Source organism: Engraulis encrasicolus, chromosome 6, assembly GCF_034702125.1.
Source record: "Engraulis encrasicolus isolate BLACKSEA-1 chromosome 6, IST_EnEncr_1.0, whole genome shotgun sequence".
NCBI classification, from domain to species: Eukaryota; Metazoa; Chordata; class Actinopteri; order Clupeiformes; family Engraulidae; genus Engraulis; species Engraulis encrasicolus.
The window spans coordinates 25,238,959-25,258,876 of NC_085862.1; the positions used below are offsets into that span (position 1 = coordinate 25,238,959).

The following is a 19,918-nucleotide window of genomic DNA, read 5'->3' on the forward strand; positions in this document are numbered from 1 at the left end:
AACTTACCTCCCACCATAATATCATGGGAAGTGTGAGCCTATATATACCAGAACATATACGTGACCATCATAATGACGGTGGGAACATGGTCATTTTTTGTGTACCACTTTAAATTTTAAAAACCCCTACAATAAACACAGAATATAACAATGAGTAATATTTTCATGCAAACCAAAAATATTCCTTCAAGATAAATGGCTTTCTGTTTGAGAAATTTAGCTCCAAGAAGTGCATTGCATGATGGGACATGCATGATGGTGCATGATGGGTAAATGCACTTTGTGTAAGCACACTTTGAAGATATTTGGGTGAAGTACAATCATGGTGCACTTAGAAAAAGTGTACTTGCAATATGTTAAAGCGATTTACTTTAAAGCGCACTATAGAAAATCACACTTCGAAGACATTTGGGTGAAGTGTAATCATATTGCACTTTAAAAAAGTACAATTGCAATATGTTATTAAAAATACACTTTAAGTAAGTTCACTATTAGAACACTATTAGTATATTCCTCTAAATACACTTTAGCCAAACATCTTCGAAGTCCACTTGAAGTATGGTTCGCTAAGTGTACTTTCTTTGAGAGCAACTTAATTACATCTAATTTTAAGTACACTTTAAATAAGCATGTTGTAAACATACTTTTTCTTAGCACAAAAAGCACGAGTGCACTTTTAACATGCTAAGTACACTTCAGTCATGCTTTTATTGTACTAAATTGAACCACTTTTTCACCTGGGTGTATTCTTGTACTGAGTTCTGCACTGATGTTTGACCATGTTTGTTACATGATGTAATACACTTGTGGGGTTTAAATACTGTTCTCAGATGCAGTTCAGGAGAACGGTTGCGGTAAGGATAGGTGAGGTTAGGTTCGAGCAGGGCTTCGTGCTCTGGCTCAGAACAAGCCGTTCTCACACTTAGAGAGAGCTGGGGCGAGAGCTTTGGGGATACGCTGGGTGGCTGCTGCCATTTGGGCAGCATAGCCTGGTGCTAGCAGGTCGCTATGCTATGCTATTGGGACACATGGGGCATTTGGCCACCATGGTTAGGAACTTGGGTTATGCTATGGGTAACTGTAATAACGTAGTTACTATGCTCTCTCACTTGCAATGTACAATAAATTGGTAATCTCTTGGCAAATGGACTCCTTCTCCTGAGTGACTTTATGGCTGCTTCCTTCACTGTTCTCCTGCACAAAGATGGGTAATGTATGCTTATGGCTGATTGAGGCCAATGAACTAAATAATAACTAAGTATGTAATGGTAATAACAATAATACAAGTACTTAGGTATTAATTGGTAAATGGTAAACATACACGAGTCAGATAGCGGGTAGAATGGTTATCCTTGTGCAACAGGCAATAGCCCAGATTAAGTCTTATTAATTAAATTGGGTTATGGACTTATTTTATTGGCCCAGCTAATAATCTTAATTAGCAATGTGGGTTAATAAAAAAGTTACAACAGTGTCTGTGTGTGTGTGTGTGTGTGTGTGTGTGTGTGTGTGTGTGTGTGTGTTTGTGTGTGTGCGCGCGCACGCTTTGCATAGTAAACACAACTCATTGAGTAATGCTTCAGACTCTTTATTCGTATTTTAAGTTCACATTTTAGTCAACACCCATTTAGAACCAGTTAATGTAACTTGTCAGCGGATTCTACCAATGACTGAGCAACTGGAACGGTAAACTTGCAGTTTAGATTGAGGTGTTTCTTCAGTGACCGCAACATCGTTGTGTTGATGCTTTAAAGGATGACTTCTGCCAATTTCAATATGCTGCTGTATTGCTCACGCTACTGTTGACTTGTCCGTACCCGTTGATGCTGCATTTTTCAGCTCAGCCCTTTCCGAGATCTGAGCTTTTGTAATGGTGGTAGAGTCTGTTTACATTAAAAAACATAGGCCTACTCCAAATATTACCCCAAATGGTATCACTTGCTAGTTGTTTGCTGATGTTGCATAACCTTTTGGATGCTATTGGGAATAACTCAAGATGTTTTTTTTAATGTAAACAAACACCTGCCCCCATTGCAATGACCAGGGTCTTGGAAAAGGCTGAAAAAAAGTCCAGGGTAGTGTGAGCATTACAACTGCATGTTGAAATTGGTTGAAGTTACCCTTTAAAGGGACACTGTGTGAGATTTTTAGTTGTTTATTTCCAGAATTCATGCTGCCCACTCACTAATGTTACATTTTTCATGAATACTTACCACCACCATCAAATTCTAAGTATATACTGTATCTGGAAAAATTGCACTTTTCATATACGAAAAGGGGGATCTTCTCCATGGTCCGCCATTTTGAATTTCCCAAAATAGCCATTTTTAGCTGCACAAATGACTCTACTTGGATAATACTAGAAAATATTTGTTTATTACTTAGTACACGTTCATGTAAATATCAAATTTGGCAATAGGCAGCCCAGTTTCAATGAGCAGCATAGTTGCAGTACAGTACCTTTTTTGACAATTTCCTGCACAGTGTACCTTTAATCAACAGCATCTGAACCGGACAACATTCAGGGCCGTATCTGGCCCGTCAGGACTCTGCCGCCGGTGCAGCGGAACATGATGTTGTTGGCAGCTGTGTCATCCCTCCGCCCTCGGGGAGGTTCGACATGGAGATTGAAGCAGCGAAGGTATCCTGCACAGCCACCTGTCACAATACTACTTAACCTATCTTGTTTTTTTTTTACCAGACATGTGGCTAAAAGGATTCCTCAGCTCCTTCAAGCTCCGTGTTGAAAGTCCCCAAGGACGGGGGGATGACACCGAATCTATGTCTATCTCTCTCTCTCTCTCTCTCTCTCTCTCTCTCTCTCTCTCTCTCTCTCTCTCTCTCTCTCTCCCTCTCTCTCTCTCTCACTTGGAAAAGCATCATTCACATTAGTCCTGTCATGTCCTCGTGTCCAAAGAAGTGAGCAGATAGGAAGAAGCTGATAACTAACAAGGCAAGGAAAGGAATGTTTGTGGAGATAGAGACCTGTTATTCTCAGTGAGCTGCTGTTAATGCCACGCCACCCTCGGATGTAATGTCATGTCAATACCATAAACCCACTGACATTCTGGTCCAGTGTCAATACTCAAGGTGTTAGCATTTTGAATGTGTATGCAAAGCAGTTGGATAATGAAAAAAGGGTTATTATTATTATTGTTTTTTCCCCTAAACTCATGACACACGAGGAAGAGAGGAAGTATGTGTGTGATGCAAAGCAAACTCAAGACAGTGAGTAATGCTTCGTGCTCTTCATTCACGTCTCACATCAGAACCAGTCAGTTTATCAGATATTAAAAATGACAGTGAATGACAGGCGACTACTCATTTACAAACCCGAAAAGCTAAACTGCAAGATGTTCCTTCATTGAACATGACACCTCTGTATATGGATTCATTAACAGCATTCGAATTGAACGTCGTTGAGAGCTGTGTCATCCCTCTTGCCCTGTCGTCCCTCCACCTTGGTCTGTATGCCACAGATGCCCCTGGGACATGAACCGCTCCATTCGCCCCAACTGCCCCAGCTCATGCCGTTCCCTGTCAGGACACTGTCGTCGGAGCAGCGGAACATGATGTTGTTGGCAGCGGTGTCATCCCCCCGTCCTTGGGGACGTTCGACGCGGAGCCTGAAGGAACTCAGTACACCACCGCCACATAACTGGTAATCTGTCCAGCTTCCCCATCTTTAAAAACAAACCAGTGAATTAGGCAAAGTAGTACTGACTATTTTTTTTGTCTTCGTTCACCCAACAGGTTAGACACAGAATTGGGTAACACTTAAGGTGAATAGGGTCTAAGGCCACTTTCACACCAAAGTGGTGAAGCGTCGCTGGACGGAAGCAAAACGGCAGTGACCGGCGTTGTCCCATTCAAATGAATGGCAAAGTAGCACACTATCTTTGGCTGTGGGGGGGATTTTGAACTGGAATGTCGGTGTGAAAGGCAGAGTAGAACACACCGGCCGAAACTAAGCAGAAAGACCTCAATCGTCTCCCTGCCGTTCCGCCACGCTCTAGTGTGGAGCCTGCCTTAGGTGCCATATTACCAGGGCCGGATTAATGCACATGCTAGCTATGGCTGCAGCCTAGGGGGCCCCACAGGCTAGCTATGGCTGCAGCCTAGGGGGCCCCACCTGCCACAGGGTCACCAATGTGCCAAAGGGGGAAAACATCAGTCAGTTACATGACCAGTGACCACCCTTTTGAGTAGACCCCTTCAAATGAAGTATTACCCAGAATTGCTCATGATAGGGGACTACACTGTTACAATGGACATAGCTACTGTATTGATTTTGGAGACATTATTGGGAGTCAGTGGGGAATCACTTAGGCTGAATTTGAAACCGAAGGCAGTGGCTCGATGACTCCCCTCCTACATGAACAGGTCTCTGATCAGATATGTGAAGTTAGCTGATGAGGTAGTAATTATGAACAGCACTAACACCTAGTCCCCACACAGCAAACTGCCAGACGGTTTTTGCCAAGGGGAATATCACGCTGGGGGCGCGGTCACTGATACTTCCATCCGGGGCTAGCAACGCTTCCTACCCACCTTTCAAACCTTGCGGCCCTGTCAGTCTCTCATGGTAGAGAGCAGGCAGACCCGGCTAGATAGCAAATGGCGAACGATCACAACACAGTATCTACATGGCGATTGTGTTTTGGTCCTAGATAACATTTAAGCCCCGTTATATTGTTATAGAAGTACAAGAAGTAGTCTAATATACAGTAAAATGCTAGCGTTACCTTAACCAGTTAGCTTAAAACATTGAGTGATCAAATGTCAATGGGGTAGCCTAGCCTATTTGTGTCAAATAAGTTTGTGGTGCATTTTTACATCAATCCGGGGTAGTCATGCCATTAATAAGCATTTAGGATATTTAAATTAAGCAAAAACCTGAGGTTGGAAGTCACTGAAATCGCCGCCATGTTTTTCTAAAAAAAAATTGAAACTACCGGCCTTACTACCCATACACCCATCTGATTGGTTGGACCATCTAATTTGCATGATATACTTGAACTTGCCAATATCAAATCGCGTCCCGCAGCAGGATCTCTTCGCCGTCAAGCGCGATATCTTCCCCATTCAAAGTCAATGAGAGCATAGCGGAATTTAGCTGTGTGGGGATGGGCCGTAACGAGTGCGCTGCTCTACGCATTCAATGTTACGGCGATTCTATGGCGGGCGGGAGTTACATTCATCATGTTAGCGCTTAACTTAGGTAGGATATTTGAGCGGTGAAAAGCCGCCAGATGGCGGAATCGTATAATAGGCTATGAATAGAACTAGCGACCCCATATTTAGATACTACAATGATGATTTATCCCTTCGATTCTCAATATCTATTATATATTATATATTAACGGTATGAACTTCAAATGTTTTTGACCAGTCTCGTCACCTTATATATTAGACTCATGGTCCTAAACCTACCGTCCTCCAGACGATTCGATGACGCTCAGACCAATCAGGTTATCATGTCTGCAGATAAGTCGGATGGCATTGAGTGCTGTATCATCTCCTAATCCCTGTCCGCCTTCCACCTGAGCCAACAATCATGAAAAAACAATATTATAGTACATCATCATAGAATAGAGCAGTGGTTTTCAAAGTGGGGGCCCTGAGGAGGTGCTAGGGGGGCCGCGGCATGATGACAGGAAATTATTAAATGAACTGAATAACAACAATAACAAAGTAAAACAAAAATAAGCTAAGCAATTCCTATTCCTATTCCAGTGTTTCCCACAGAAATTTTGGAAACTATGGGGGCAGCCGGGGGGGGGGGGGGGGGGTGGGGGGGGTCTTTTCACGGGCCTTTCTTTGTAAATGCAAAATGGCAAAACAATGAGTACAGTATGACATTGGCGCATGGAGAAACTATAGGCCTACGCCTACATTTCAGCCATTTATATTTTGAGAAATAAGGCTACATAATACACATGCAGGGGTCTATGTAATGAAAAAAATAATAACAATAAAATAGGAGCAGAGATAAGAATTTAAGATTGCTATGAAATTGTTAACGCATAAACAAAAAGGGTCTAAGGGTAGGCTATGCCTTTTCCCCACACACACATAGGCGTACACATTCTACATGAGGGCCCAAGTAAAAAAAAAGTGTACTTAATATATACTTAATAAGTACGTTTTATTGTATTTAAAGTGTACTTCAAAAGAGTGTATTTAAAGAATGTTATTTTGGGACAACTTATAGTATACTTAAATGTACTTGAAATATAATTAAGTAGAGCTTAAACACATTTTAAGTTGACTTTTTTTGTACTAAAATTAAACTTTGTATAAGTGTACTTAATATACTAAAAATATATTTAACTTTAAGTACATTATAAGTATACTAACCAAGTCATTTTAAAATGTGTTTAATGTTTACTTTAGCATGCGGATAAGTGCATTTTAAGTACATTAGAAATCTATTTTAACGTCATGAGAAAGTACTTTATAGTATACTGCAGAAGTACATACTTAAGTTGTGTTATTTTGGGACAACTTATAGTATACTTAAATACACTTGAAATATAATTAAGTAGAGCTTAATCACATTTTAAGTTGACTTTTTTGTACTAAAATCAAACTTTGTACAAGTGTACTTAGTATACTAAAAACATACTTAATTTTAAGTACATTATAAGTATACTAACCAAATCACTTTAAAATGTGTTTAATGTGAACTTTAGCATGTGGATAAGTGCATTTTAAGTACATTAGAAATCTATTTTAACGTCATGAGAAAGTACTTTATAGTATACTGCAGAAGTACATACTTAAGTTGTGTTATTTTGGGACAACTTATAGTATACTTAAATACACTTGACATATAATTAAGTAGAGTTTAATCACATTTTAAGTTGACTTTTTTGTACTAAAATCAAACTTTGTACAAGTGTACTTAATATACTAAAAATATATTTAACTTTAAGTACATTATAAGTATACTAACCAAGTCACTTTAAAATGTGTTTAATGTGAACTTTAGCATGCGGATAAGCACATTTTAAGTACATTAGAAATCTATTTCAATGTCATGAGAAAGTACTTTATAGTATACTGCAGAAGTACATACTTAAGTTGTGTTATTTTGGGACAACTTATAGTATACTTAAATACACTTGAAATATAATTAAGTAGAGCTTAATCACATTTTAAGTTGACTTTTTTGTACTAAAATCAAACTTTGTACAAGTGTACTTAATATACTAAAAACATACTTACTTTAAGTACATTTCAAATATATTCACAAAAATCGCTTTAAGTACATTTTAAGTGTATTGACTCTAAATGTATTTTAAGTATACTACAAGTAGATTTTACTTTAAGCACATTTCAAATATATTTATTTTAAGTACACTTTAAATATATTTCAAAAGTATATGAAAAAAACATTAATGTAATCCCCAGTTACTCATTTCCATTGTACATTGTCTTGTTCACAACCATCAGCCATTCACATGAACCTTCCTTTCACCTTCACTTCAGACAACAACCACTGCCTCAATCGGGATTTGAACCGACAATTCACTGATCTACAGACCTGCACTGTAACCACTAGACCACAATTACCTGCTCTTTTCAACAGGCACCATTACCTTGTTTAAGTAATAGTCTTGAGTAGTACACTTTAAGTATACTTTTATATACTTAATTATAATACTTAGAAATCATTGGTGGTGGTATGCTTTTATCGAATTAAAGACACTTTTACATGTTTAATTTGTGCACCAAAAAGTACACTTAAAGTGCACTTAATACACTAATAACACAACTTAAGTACAGACTTCAGTATTGTGCTTAAAAGTTTAATAGGTAAGGCCTTACATGCCTTTTTAAGATCTGTTTGTGCTCTTCAATATGGTGTTTTTACCATGAAAATACATTAACAAAATGGAAGGTGGAAGGTTATTTAATGTTACAAAGCATAATGAATAAATAAGCCTAGGTTAAAATACACTAAAATGATGGTTTAAAAAGTACCCAGGTGAAAAAAGTGTACTTAATATACTTAATAAGTATGTATTTTTGTATTTAAAATATACTTCAAAAGTGTGTATTTAAAGAATGTTATTTTGGGACAACTTATAGTATACTTAAATACACTTGAAATATAATTAAGTAGAGCTTTAACACATTTTAAGTTGACTTTTTGGTACTAAAAATCAAACTTTGTACAAGTGTACTTAATATACTAAAATCATACTTAACTTTAAGTACGTTTCAAATATTCTTTCTAATACCAAACTTTAGCACATTACTTTTAAAATACAAATACACTTAAAATACACTTAAAATATACTACACTAACAGTATGTTTTCAAATGCAACACTTAAGCACATTACTTTAAAAATACAAATACACTTAAAATACACTTGAAGTGGTTCAAGACAACAAGAAAAATAACATAAAATCTTTATAAGTGAGTACATTTCATTAAAGACAATTAATATTAGTGTCAAAAAGGCAATATAGTAAGTATGCAAAAAAATATGCATATTTGTAAAGGTCGTAAAATAAAGTTTAGGTATATATAACTGATAATGTATATTTTCTAACACTATGTTTGAGTACATTTTTTAAGAACAAAGTTTAATACATTAAACTAGCAGTACATTTTCTAATACCATACATTACTATAATGGTGTACTGTGTATGATTTTTTGTAGTTTATTTCCAAAATTCATGCTGGAAAAAGGGGAGTCATTCATCATCATCATAAATTGAGGTTCTTGTCCATGTTCCAGATATAGACATTTTTTGCTAGGAAAATGACTGTACTTTGGCCAGTAATTAGTTTATTTATTTTGTAAATATAGTTACAATACATTTAAATACACAACACTAATAGTGTATTTTCTAAAAACAATCTTTAGCACATTACTTTAAAAATACAAATGTACTTAAAATACATTTAAATACAATACACTAATAGTGTATTTTATAACACTACACTTTAACACATTACTTTTAAAATATAAATGTACTTAAAATAGACTTAAAATAGAATATACTAATAGTATATTTAACAATACCACACTTAAGCACATTACTTTAAAAATACAAATGTATTTACGATACATTTAAATACTGTTAAGTTATGTTCTCATGTGAATATTATTTCTGATTATTTTTCTGTTATTTTCTGCCATTATGCGGCCATGTAAATGTCTTCACTTGTATGTGATATGTTGGTGTCATAACAAGGACTTTTACTATGACACATGTGGACGCTACAGGAAATTGGAGTTTATTGTATCCCAATGTTCAGTTGTGACGTGAATGCGGCACGGTTCACTTCAGCTGCGATGTAACAAAAATGTTTTTATATGAAGGACAATAAATACACTTCAACTCAAAGAAAATCATGGTAATGTTTGCTGCCGTCTTTATTGATTAATGGATGAAGAAAATATATTCCTAATCGAAATGGAAAGAGAAGAACAAATTCAAGAAAACCCTACAGGTTATGGGCCCAGGCGCGCCAAAACGCCAGGAGGAAAATGGGACAGGTTAGTTTTCAACGGAGACGAAAACAAATACGAACTGTGGGAAGTAAAATTCCTTGGACACTTGAGAATGCTGGGTTTGAAAGACACAATACTGTCTAAAGAAGAAAATGTCGACAGAGAAAAGAATGAGGAATGCTACGCTGAATTGATTCAGTTCCTTGACGATAAGAGTTTATCTCTCGTCATGCACGATGCCACAGATGACGGTCGAAAGGCTCTACAGATACTACAAGATCATTACGCCAGCCAGGGTAAGCCCAGAATCATAGCCCTGTACACGGAATTAACGTCGTTAAAGAAAGCTGACAACGAGTCGGCGACAGACTACATTATCAGAGCTGAGAAAGCAGTGACTTCCCTGAGAAATGCAAAAGAAGTGATCAGTGATGGACTAATTATAGCCATGATTCTAAAAGGCTTGCCAGAATCTTACAAACCTTTCGCCATTCATACAGCACAGAGTACTGAAGAAATCACATTCACACAGTTCAAAAGCAACTTAAGAAGCTACGAAGAAACAGAAAAGTTTGACAGTAAAACCAAAGCTGACAACGTGATGAAAGTGGATGTCTCAACAGTCACGTGCTACGGGTGTGGAGGCCGAGGTCACGTAGCTCGCGACTGCCGACAGAAGGGGGCGTCGAAGTGGTGCAGTTACCACAAGAGTTCAACGCACAGCAACGAGACGTGCAGAAGGGAAAAATTCAAAGATGAGGCGAGGCAAACAGCAGAAAGACAGGACCGTGGCAACTGGTGCAGTTACCATAGAAGCTCTACACACAACGACGAGACATGCAGAAACAGAGACCAACACAAAGATGACGCAAAACAAACAGCTGAAAGACAAAAACCTGACAAAGAAGAAAAGACTTTTGTGTTTACTGTCAGTCACACAACCTTCCCCGAGAACAGCAAAAATCTTGGACTGATGGTGGACTGTGGAGCAACCTCCCACATCCTGACGGACATGAACTGTTTCACACGATTTGAAGACGGCTTCAACCCAAGCTCCCACTACATGGAACTGGCGGATGGAACGAGGATGAACAACGTCGCGTTGAGAAGAGGAGACGCAGAGGTGCAGCTGCAGGACGTGCGAGGAAGAAACGTCACAGTCACTCTGAAGAAGGCCCTGTTCATACCAACATACCCCCAGAGCATCATCTCCGTGCAAGCAGCGACCAAGGACGGGGCCAACGTGATCTTCAAAGAAGGACAGAATGAACTGATAGACAGAGATGGGCGAGTGTTCAACATTGAAGTGCACGAACGGCTGTACTACCTGAAAACGGTAAACCACCTCAAACACAATATTAGTGCCTCTGTTAATGACATGATGTCCCCAGACAAGGTCAATCTAACTTGTGATGTTAAAACATGGCATGAGATAATGGGGCACTGCAATGTTGATGATGTGTTAAAATTACCTGAAGTGGTAGATGGTATGAAAATTACTGGCAATACAAAGCTAGACTGTAATGTATGCACTGAGGGAAAATTCACAAACACCAGGAACAGGAAGCCTGACCCTAAAGCTACGAAAATTCTAGAGCTTGTACACACAGATCTAGCTGGCCCTATTGAACCAATATCTCACGAGGGGTACAAATATGCAGTGTCGTTCACAGATGATTATTCCGGTGCCGTGTCTGTTTATTTCCTTAAGAATAAAAGCGACACTACTGTAGCCACAGAAAAATTCCTCGCAGACACCGCACCTTATGGTGCAGTTAAATGCATCAGATCTGATAACGGCACAGAGTACACAGGCAATGAATTCCAGTCACTACTGCGAGAGAGAGGAATAAGACATGAGACATCATCGCCTTACTCCCCGCATCAGAATGGTACAGCCGAGAGACAGTGGCGAACCATTTTTGAAATGGGGAGGTGCCTTCTACTAGAGAAGGAGTTACCTAAAACTCTGTGGCCCTACGCCGTCCAAACTGCAGCACACATTCGAAATCGGTGCTTTAATGGCAGGACACAAAATACCCCATACTTCCTGTTAACAGGGAAGAAGCCTGACCTCTCAAAAATGTGGGTTTTTGGGTCCGACTGCTATGCGTACAGGCAGGACCACAGCAAATTGGATTCGAGAGGTGACAAGGGAATTTTTGTGGGCTATAGCAGAAACAGCCCTGCGTATCTGGTCTACCACCCTCAAACCAGAAAGGTTTCAAAACACAGATTAGTGAAATTCATCACAAAGAGCAGTGTGGAACAAGAGACCCAAACTGACGATGGTGACTATGAGCTCCCAAAATACACAGAGATAACATGTGAAAACAAAAATGAGAAATCACAAAGTGAGGGCCAGGTCATAGATACAGACAATGAGGTGACAAACACAGGTGACAAAGACAAATCAAAAGAGGATGACGGCACAGAGATAGAAATGGATGAAAATAGTAAAAATACTGCAGAGACATCAACAGAAACACAACAACGATACCATTCAGAAAGGGAAAGGAGAGCCCCAAAATACTTAGAAGATTACATAACATGCTCCAAAGATAAGATGACCAATGCGAATGTTGATTCTTGTTACAGGGCAGTGTTTGGACTTCCTCAAACATATAGGGAGGCCATCATGTCACCTGAAGCCTCTAGGTGGGAACAGGCTATGAAGGAAGAGATGTCTTCACTGAAAGAAAACGACACATTTGAACTGGTGACTTTGCCAAAGGATAAAAACACAGTGGGGGGAAGATGGGTCTATGCTTTAAAAGAAAATGCAGATACTGGAAACATTTACAAAGCGAGGTATGTCGCAAAAGGGTACAAACAAACAGAGGGAATAGATTACCATGAAACATTTGCTCCTACAGCAAATCTCACGTCAGTACGTGCACTGATGCAGATAGCTGTACAGAATGACTTTTCTGTACATCAGATGGATGTGAAAACAGCATATCTACATGCTCCCATTGATGAAGAGATATACTTAGATCAACCAGAGGGTTTCGAAGAGCTGTCAAATACAGGTGGGAAATTAGTTTGCAAGCTGAAAAAGTCCCTATATGGCCTCAAACAATCTGGGAGGAATTGGTACAGATTATTAAACGATCACTTGGAACAGAATGATTTTGAGAGAAATCAGGTTGATCACTGTGTTTACAAGAAGCAGACTGGAAGTGACACAATCATAGTAATCATCTGGGTAGATGACTTGATCATTGCAGCAAGCAGTGAAGATCAGCTGACCAGATTTAAAGAAGCCATGAAGTCCCAATTTAACATGAAAGATCTTGGTCAAATATCAAACTTTCTGGGTATTCGGTTTGAACAGAAAGAAGAAGAAATCAAAATGAGCCAGGAAAAGTACATTGTAAAAATGCTGGAAAGGTTTGGGATGTCTGATTGTAAGCCTAGAGCTAGCCCAAATGAGCTGAAAATGGAGTGTAACAAAAATATGGAAGAAAATAACACAGAGTTGGAAAACCCCAAGGATTACAGAGAAATTGTTGGAAGCTTGATCTATGCAATGACATGCACCAGGCCTGACATCAGTTGGATTGTCAGCAAACTGTCACAATCCTTAGCGAGACCTACTGTACAAGACTTAGTAGCAGCCAAACATGTTCTAAGATACTTGAAAGGTACTTCCCACTACGAGTTGTGCTTCAAGAAATCTGACGAGGCCTTAAGTCTGACAGCATTCAGTGATTCTGACTGGGCATCCTCAGTAGAGGATAGACGTAGTACCACAGGTTACTGCTTTAGTCTGACAAAACAAGGCCCTGCTATCTCTTGGAAGTCCAAGAAACAACCGACAGTGGCACTGTCCACCTGTGAAGCTGAATATATTGGTTTAGCTAACACAACTCAGGAAAGCTTATACCTAATGCAGCTAATGAATGACTTGGATTCGAATGTGTATTATTGCACAACAATTTATGGTGACAATCAAGGAGCAATAGCACTGAGTAAAAATCCAGTGCATAGGTCAAGGTGTAAACACATTGATGTGAAATACCACTTTATCCGTGATGTACTGAGGGCAGGAAGAATAAATATTAAGTACTGTCCTACAGAAACCATGGTCGCAGACATACTGACAAAATCTGTAACTAAAGTTAGGATCCTTCAGTTTAAGAATGTCCTGTTTGGAAATTAAGTTCCAGTAGGGTCTACATTATTGTAGGCCTATATGGGTTTATGAAGATGAGAACAAGGGGGCGTGTTAAGTTATGTTCTCATGTGAATATTATTTCTGATTATTTTACTGTTATTTTCTGCCATTATGCGGCCATGTAAATGTCTTCACTTGTATGTGATATGTCAGTGTCATAACAAGGACTTTTACTATGACACATGTGGACGCTACAGGAAATGAGAGTTTATTGTATCCCGATGTTCAGTTGTGAAGTGAATGCGGCACGGTTCACTTCAGCTGCCGCTGCTGTAATGAAAATGATTTTATGAAGAAAAATATACACTTCAACTCAAAGGAACTCTCAGTAGTGTTTGCTGCCATCTTTATTGATTCATGGATGAAGAAAATATACCACTAATCGAAATGGAAAGAGAAGAACAAATTCAAGAAAATTCTACAAATACAATACACTAATAGTGTATTTATTAATAAAACACTTTAGCACATTACTTTTAAAATACAAATGTACTTAAAATAGACTTTAAATGGAATATACTAATAGTATATTTAACAATACCACACTTTAGCACATTACTTTAAAAATACAAATGTATTTACAATACATTTAAATACAATACACTAATAGTGTATTTTATAATACTACACTTTAACACATTACTTTTAAAATACAAATGTACTTAAAATAGACTTAAAATTGAATATACTAAAAGTATATTTAACAGTACCACACTTAAGCACATTACTTTAAAAATACAAATGTACTTACAATACATTTAAATACAATACACTAATAGTGTATTTTATAATACTACATTTAAGTACATAACTTTTAAAATACAAAGATACTTAAAATACACTTAAAATATAATACACTAATAGTATACTTTATAATGCTACACTTTAGCACATTACTTTTAAAATACAAATGTACTTAAAATACATTTGAATAGAATATACTAATAGTATATTTAACAATACCACACTTTAGCACATTACTTTAAAAATACAAATGTATTTACAATACATTTAAATACAATACACTAATAGTGTATTTTATAATACTACACGTTAACACATTACTTTTAAAATACAAATGTACTTTAAATAGACTTAAAATTGAATATACTACTAGTATAATTAACAATACCACACTTAAGCCCATTACTTTTAAAATACAAATGTACTTAAAATATATTTAAATACAATACAATAATAGTGTATTTCATAACACTACACTTAAGTACATGACTTTTAAAATACAATTGTACTAACAATACATTTAAATACAATACACTAATAGTGTATTTTATAATACTACACTTAAGTACATAACTTTTAAAATACAAAGATACTTAAAATACACTTAAAATATAATACACTAACAGTATACTGTATAATGCTACACTTTAGCACATTACTTTTAAAATACAAATGTACTTAAATTAGACTTAAAATACAATATACTAATAGTATATTTGACAATACTACACTTTAGCACATTACTTTTAAAATACAAATGTACTTACAATACATTTAAATACAATACATTAATAGTGTACTTTATAATACTACACTTAAGTACATAACTTTTAAAATGCAAAGATACTTAAAATACACTTAAAGTATAATACACTAATAGTATACTTTATAATGCTACACTTTAGCACATTACTTTTAAAATACAAATATACTTGAAATACATTTAAAATATAATACACTAATACTATATTTGACAATACTACACTTAGCACATTACTTTTAAAATACAAATATACTTAAAATACATTTAAAGTACAATACACTAACAGTATATTTTATAAAACTATATTTAAGTACATAACTTTAATAATACAAATTATTTTAAAATATATTTAAAATACACTTAACTATAAGTATATTTTTAAATACCATACTTAAGTACTGTACTTGATAAGTAGAGTGTACTTAAAATATACTTTCAGAAAATTAAATATATTTAAAGTACACTTAAGTACACATTTTTTTGACCTGGGGAGTGCTGGTCACAGGGCCAGTTTTTCAAAATTCCTCCCAGTGAAAGGGCTGAACAACATATTACACATTTATGTCTATATTCACATTCATTACACATTCATTTCTATATGCAGCCCGATGTCTCCTCTGCCTTGTCAATGAAGGCCTGTCACCTAACTCATTACAACGGTAAAACAAAGCCTGGGGAGTGTTAGTAAACTCATCCCAACTGTCCCTTCTCGGAAGGTTTTTTTTTTATTGCTCCCAAACCCAAGTTAACTACAACAACTTGACAAGGCTTTTGATCCCTCTCTCTTTCAAGCACTTGTGGTTTTCTCTATAGGATGTATTTACTCCAGGAGGAAAATGCGAAGGAAATCGTAATTGAAATCGCTTTTAACAAACACGGAAATCGTTAAAAAAAAATAATAATAATTTTTTTTTTATATTTTCGGAAACTATGGCGGCCAAATTTAAACTATGGCGGGCCGCCATAGTTTCTTCAATGTATTGGAAACACTGTATTCCTATTCCTATTCCTATTGATATTATATCATAGTGGGACTCTGCCTCACAGGCCTTACACTATGGTTGTGAAAGAGAGTGCAAAGAAAAAACAGTGTGACACGACCCACGTAAGGGGGCCTTGGCTGGAATCTATCGGCCTTGTCATGTAGGGACCTTGTCATGGTAAAGTTTGGGAACCCCTGGAATAGAGCACAATAGAATAGAATAGAATAGAATAGAATAGAGCACAATACAATGGAATAGAATAGAGCACAATAGAATAGAATAGAATAGAATAGAATCGAATAGAATAGAATAGAATAGAATAGAATGCCTTTTGTTGCTGTTATTCACATATACAATTTACTCTGAACACATGCACAATGAGATTGTATTTTTTTCCGCAACAGAGCATAGAAAAATAGAATGAATAAGTACTATTGCATCCCCCATACAACATACAGTAGCTCACCTTCAGACTGAAGCCATATGCCCGGCAGCCACTGGGACATGAGACCATCCTGCCCAAACTGCCCCATCTGCCCCCATTGGAGACAGATACAGTGCCCTCCATAATTATTGGCACCCCTGGTTGAGATGTGTTAAAAGCCTTAAAATAAATTTAATGTTTATTGCAGAAGAATACTGTCACACTGAAAATGTTAGGAAAATGTAGCCTTCAACTCAAATGAATTGTAGGAAAATAAAAAAAATCCCTGACTAAAAAATAATTATTTTTCATTAAATCACCTGTTCCACAATTATTGGCACCGTTAACAATTCCCAGGAAATAAATATAATTGAAGCATTTCTGTCATTTCTACAGTAGTTTACAAAGTTTACCAGAGTATGTAGGAACATTTAATTAGTAATTCATCACTTCCTGTTTCCCTGGGGTATAAATATGATGTGACACCGAGGCCATTTCTCTTATCCACTCTTAAACATGGGAAAGACAAAGGAACACAGCATACAAGTGAGGCAGATGTGCGCCGACCTTCACAGGTCAGGCAGAGGCTATAAGAAGATTGCCACTCAACTGCAGCTGCCCATATCCACTGTGAGAGGAATAATTAAGAAGTTCAAAACAACTGGAACAGTGGTAAACAAGCCTGGACGAGGACCCAAGTTTATTTTGCCACCACGCACAGTGAGGAGGATGGTAAGAGAAATCAAAAGATCTCCAAGGCTCACTGTTACAGAATTACAACAAATGGTAGCATCCTGGGGTCACAAAGTCTCCAAATCAACCATCAGGCGCTGTGTACACGCCAACAAGCTGTTTGGGAGGCATGCACGGAGAAAACCTTTCCTCACCCACAATCATAAACGCAAACGTCTGGAGTTCGCCAAGCGGTATTGGGGCTTCAACTGGGACCGTGTGCTTTGGTCAGATGAGGCCAAGATTGAGCTTTTTGGCAACAAACACTCTAAGTGGGTCTGGCGTGCCACGAAAGATGCGCATGCTGAAAAGCACCTCATACCCACTGTGAAGTATGGGGGTGGGTCAGTGATGCTGTGGGGCTGTTTCGCTTCCAAAGGCCCTGGGAAGCTTGTTAGGGTGCATGGCATCATGAATGCTTTGAATTACCAGGACATTTTAAATCAAAATCTGTTGCCCTCTGCCCGAAAGCTGAAGATGGGCCGTCACTGTGTCTTTCAGCAAGACAATGACCCTAAACATATGGCCAAATCTACACAGAAATGGTTCTCCAGACACAAAATCAATCTCCTCCCATGGCCATCTCAGTCCCCAGACCTCAACCCCATTGAGAACCTGTGGGGTGAGCTGAAGAGGAGAGTACAGAGGAGAGGACCTAGGTCTCTGGATGATTTAGAGAGATTCTGCAAAGAGGAATGGCTGAAGATCCCTCTTTCTGTCTTTTCCCATCTTGTGAAACATTATAGGAGAAGATTAGGTGCTGTTTTGTTGGCAAAAGGGGGTTGTACAAAATATTAACAACAGGGGTGCTAATAATTGTGACACACATTATTTGATGTCAAATAATTATTTCTTTATGTGGGATTTTTTTCCCCACTGAATAAATGCACTTGTATTGAAGGTTGGATTTTTCTCTTTTTTTCCATTAAGGTCCCATATTATTTAGAAAAAAATAATAATAATTGGAAGCTAAAAAACACATCTCAACCAGGGGTGCCAATAATAATGGAGGGCACTGTATGTCTGCCCCCTCAGCAGGCAAGGCCAAAGGGACAATCACCAGCAGAACGAAAAGGAGTGACATCCTCCCTCAGCTAGCCAAAGATGAACCTGAAGAGGACACAAATTCACTTTCACATGAAATGCAGCATGAACAGTCCTGATTAAATAGCCATATGGTTACTTTTTGATCAAACTGTGACAAATACTGATACAGAGTTTTGAGATAGTTACCTTCCTCAACAAGCAAATTATGACTGTTGAATGATCCTGTTGAGTCCTCTTCAGCTTCTTCAGATCTTTGACAAGAGTTGGCAGCAGCATTACTTTTATATCCCTTGGACTGGCACTCAATATTTATTGAAGTCAATGCAATTACTTCCAAGGAAAAGAATGGACACTGATCATAGGGGTGTTTGTTGAGCCTCTATACTTCCCTGTTTACACGTTCGACTGCAGCCCCATCCACCCAGAGAACATCATTGTCAAATCTGCAGATGCTCATATGGAAAGGATGTACAGTACATGGACTAAAATCATACACAATGTTTCATGAAATCTACAAGATTTTAATATGACAGTGAAAATAAATATACATTGTCTTGGTTGCAACTGCAAAAGCTGTATATGAAAACAGTCCGTCATAGAGTATCTTTACAAATGTCACATGAAATTAATCCTTACCAACGTAGAAGAACAAACCCATACGGGGAAAAAATGGTAAAGAACTTATAAGAATTGTACATTGCCTCAGCAGTAAATCTTATATATATTACATAATATAATGCTGTATATGCCATGCATTGTTTACTCCTGAAAGGGAGAGAGAGAGTAATTAACCAGTGTTCTCCCCCATCCTCCTACATGACTCAGGTACCCTGAGCATGATACCGTCCCGCCCGTCCGCTCCCTTGGGGAGCCATTGGGGGGTACCCCCTTTCATGGGTGAGGCATCTCTTTGCTTTCGATTTCATATAAGTAAATATAGAAGGCCACTCTAGAATACCTTTGATACATCCACAATTGAAATAGAAAATGTGTATATTTGTGTGAATTTACATATAAAATGCATATACATTTGACCTTGGAAAATAGAATAAAAAAAAACTATAAACATTTTATGAAGCACACAAAGAAAGTAATTGTATCATGCACATTATCTGTAAATGATATGTACAATTTGTACTTTATTCACTCTAGTTTCAACAAATCATTTGAAACACCAACACAGTGTGATGCATGATAACCGTATGTGGGCCTATCTATTCGGTTTGAACGAGGGATGCACAGTTTGAGTACATAATATTACATGTTCCTCCATGTGCAGTAGATGCTACACAAGGAACTGTAATTTAAAGTAGAATCGGCCCTGTCGTGGCCATCCGGTAGGGCACTCACCTGACATGCGGCTGACCAGGGTTTGATTCCTGGCCCGAGTCCTTTGGCGTTTGAACTATGTTTGGGGCCCTCAAGAATTTTTCAATTTATTCTATTAAAGGGGTAAGCCACTATTTTGGGGCATGTCGCTAAGCTAGTGAAAGTCAATGGATACGTGTAACATGCTACAATGCTACACGGATCCATTGACTTTCACTAGCTTAGCGACATATTCCCTCTTT

General features: G+C 37.6%; 2 protein-coding genes across 2 annotated transcripts in view; both read right to left on the minus strand.

Annotated features, from left to right (window-relative positions):
- Positions 1-19,918, minus strand: part of LOC134450952 (elastase-1-like) — a 176,333-nt gene that overhangs the window by 69,909 nt on the left and 86,506 nt on the right. The gene's annotated exons all lie outside the window — the stretch shown is intronic.
- LOC134450487 (vitelline membrane outer layer protein 1-like) overlaps positions 18,391-19,918 on the minus strand; it is a 4,367-nt gene continuing 2,839 nt past the window's right edge. The window contains exon 5 of the mRNA XM_063200330.1: positions 18,391-18,410. Within this exon, the coding sequence (XP_063056400.1) occupies positions 18,391-18,410 (20 nt within the window). The remainder of the gene's footprint in view (positions 18,411-19,918) is intronic.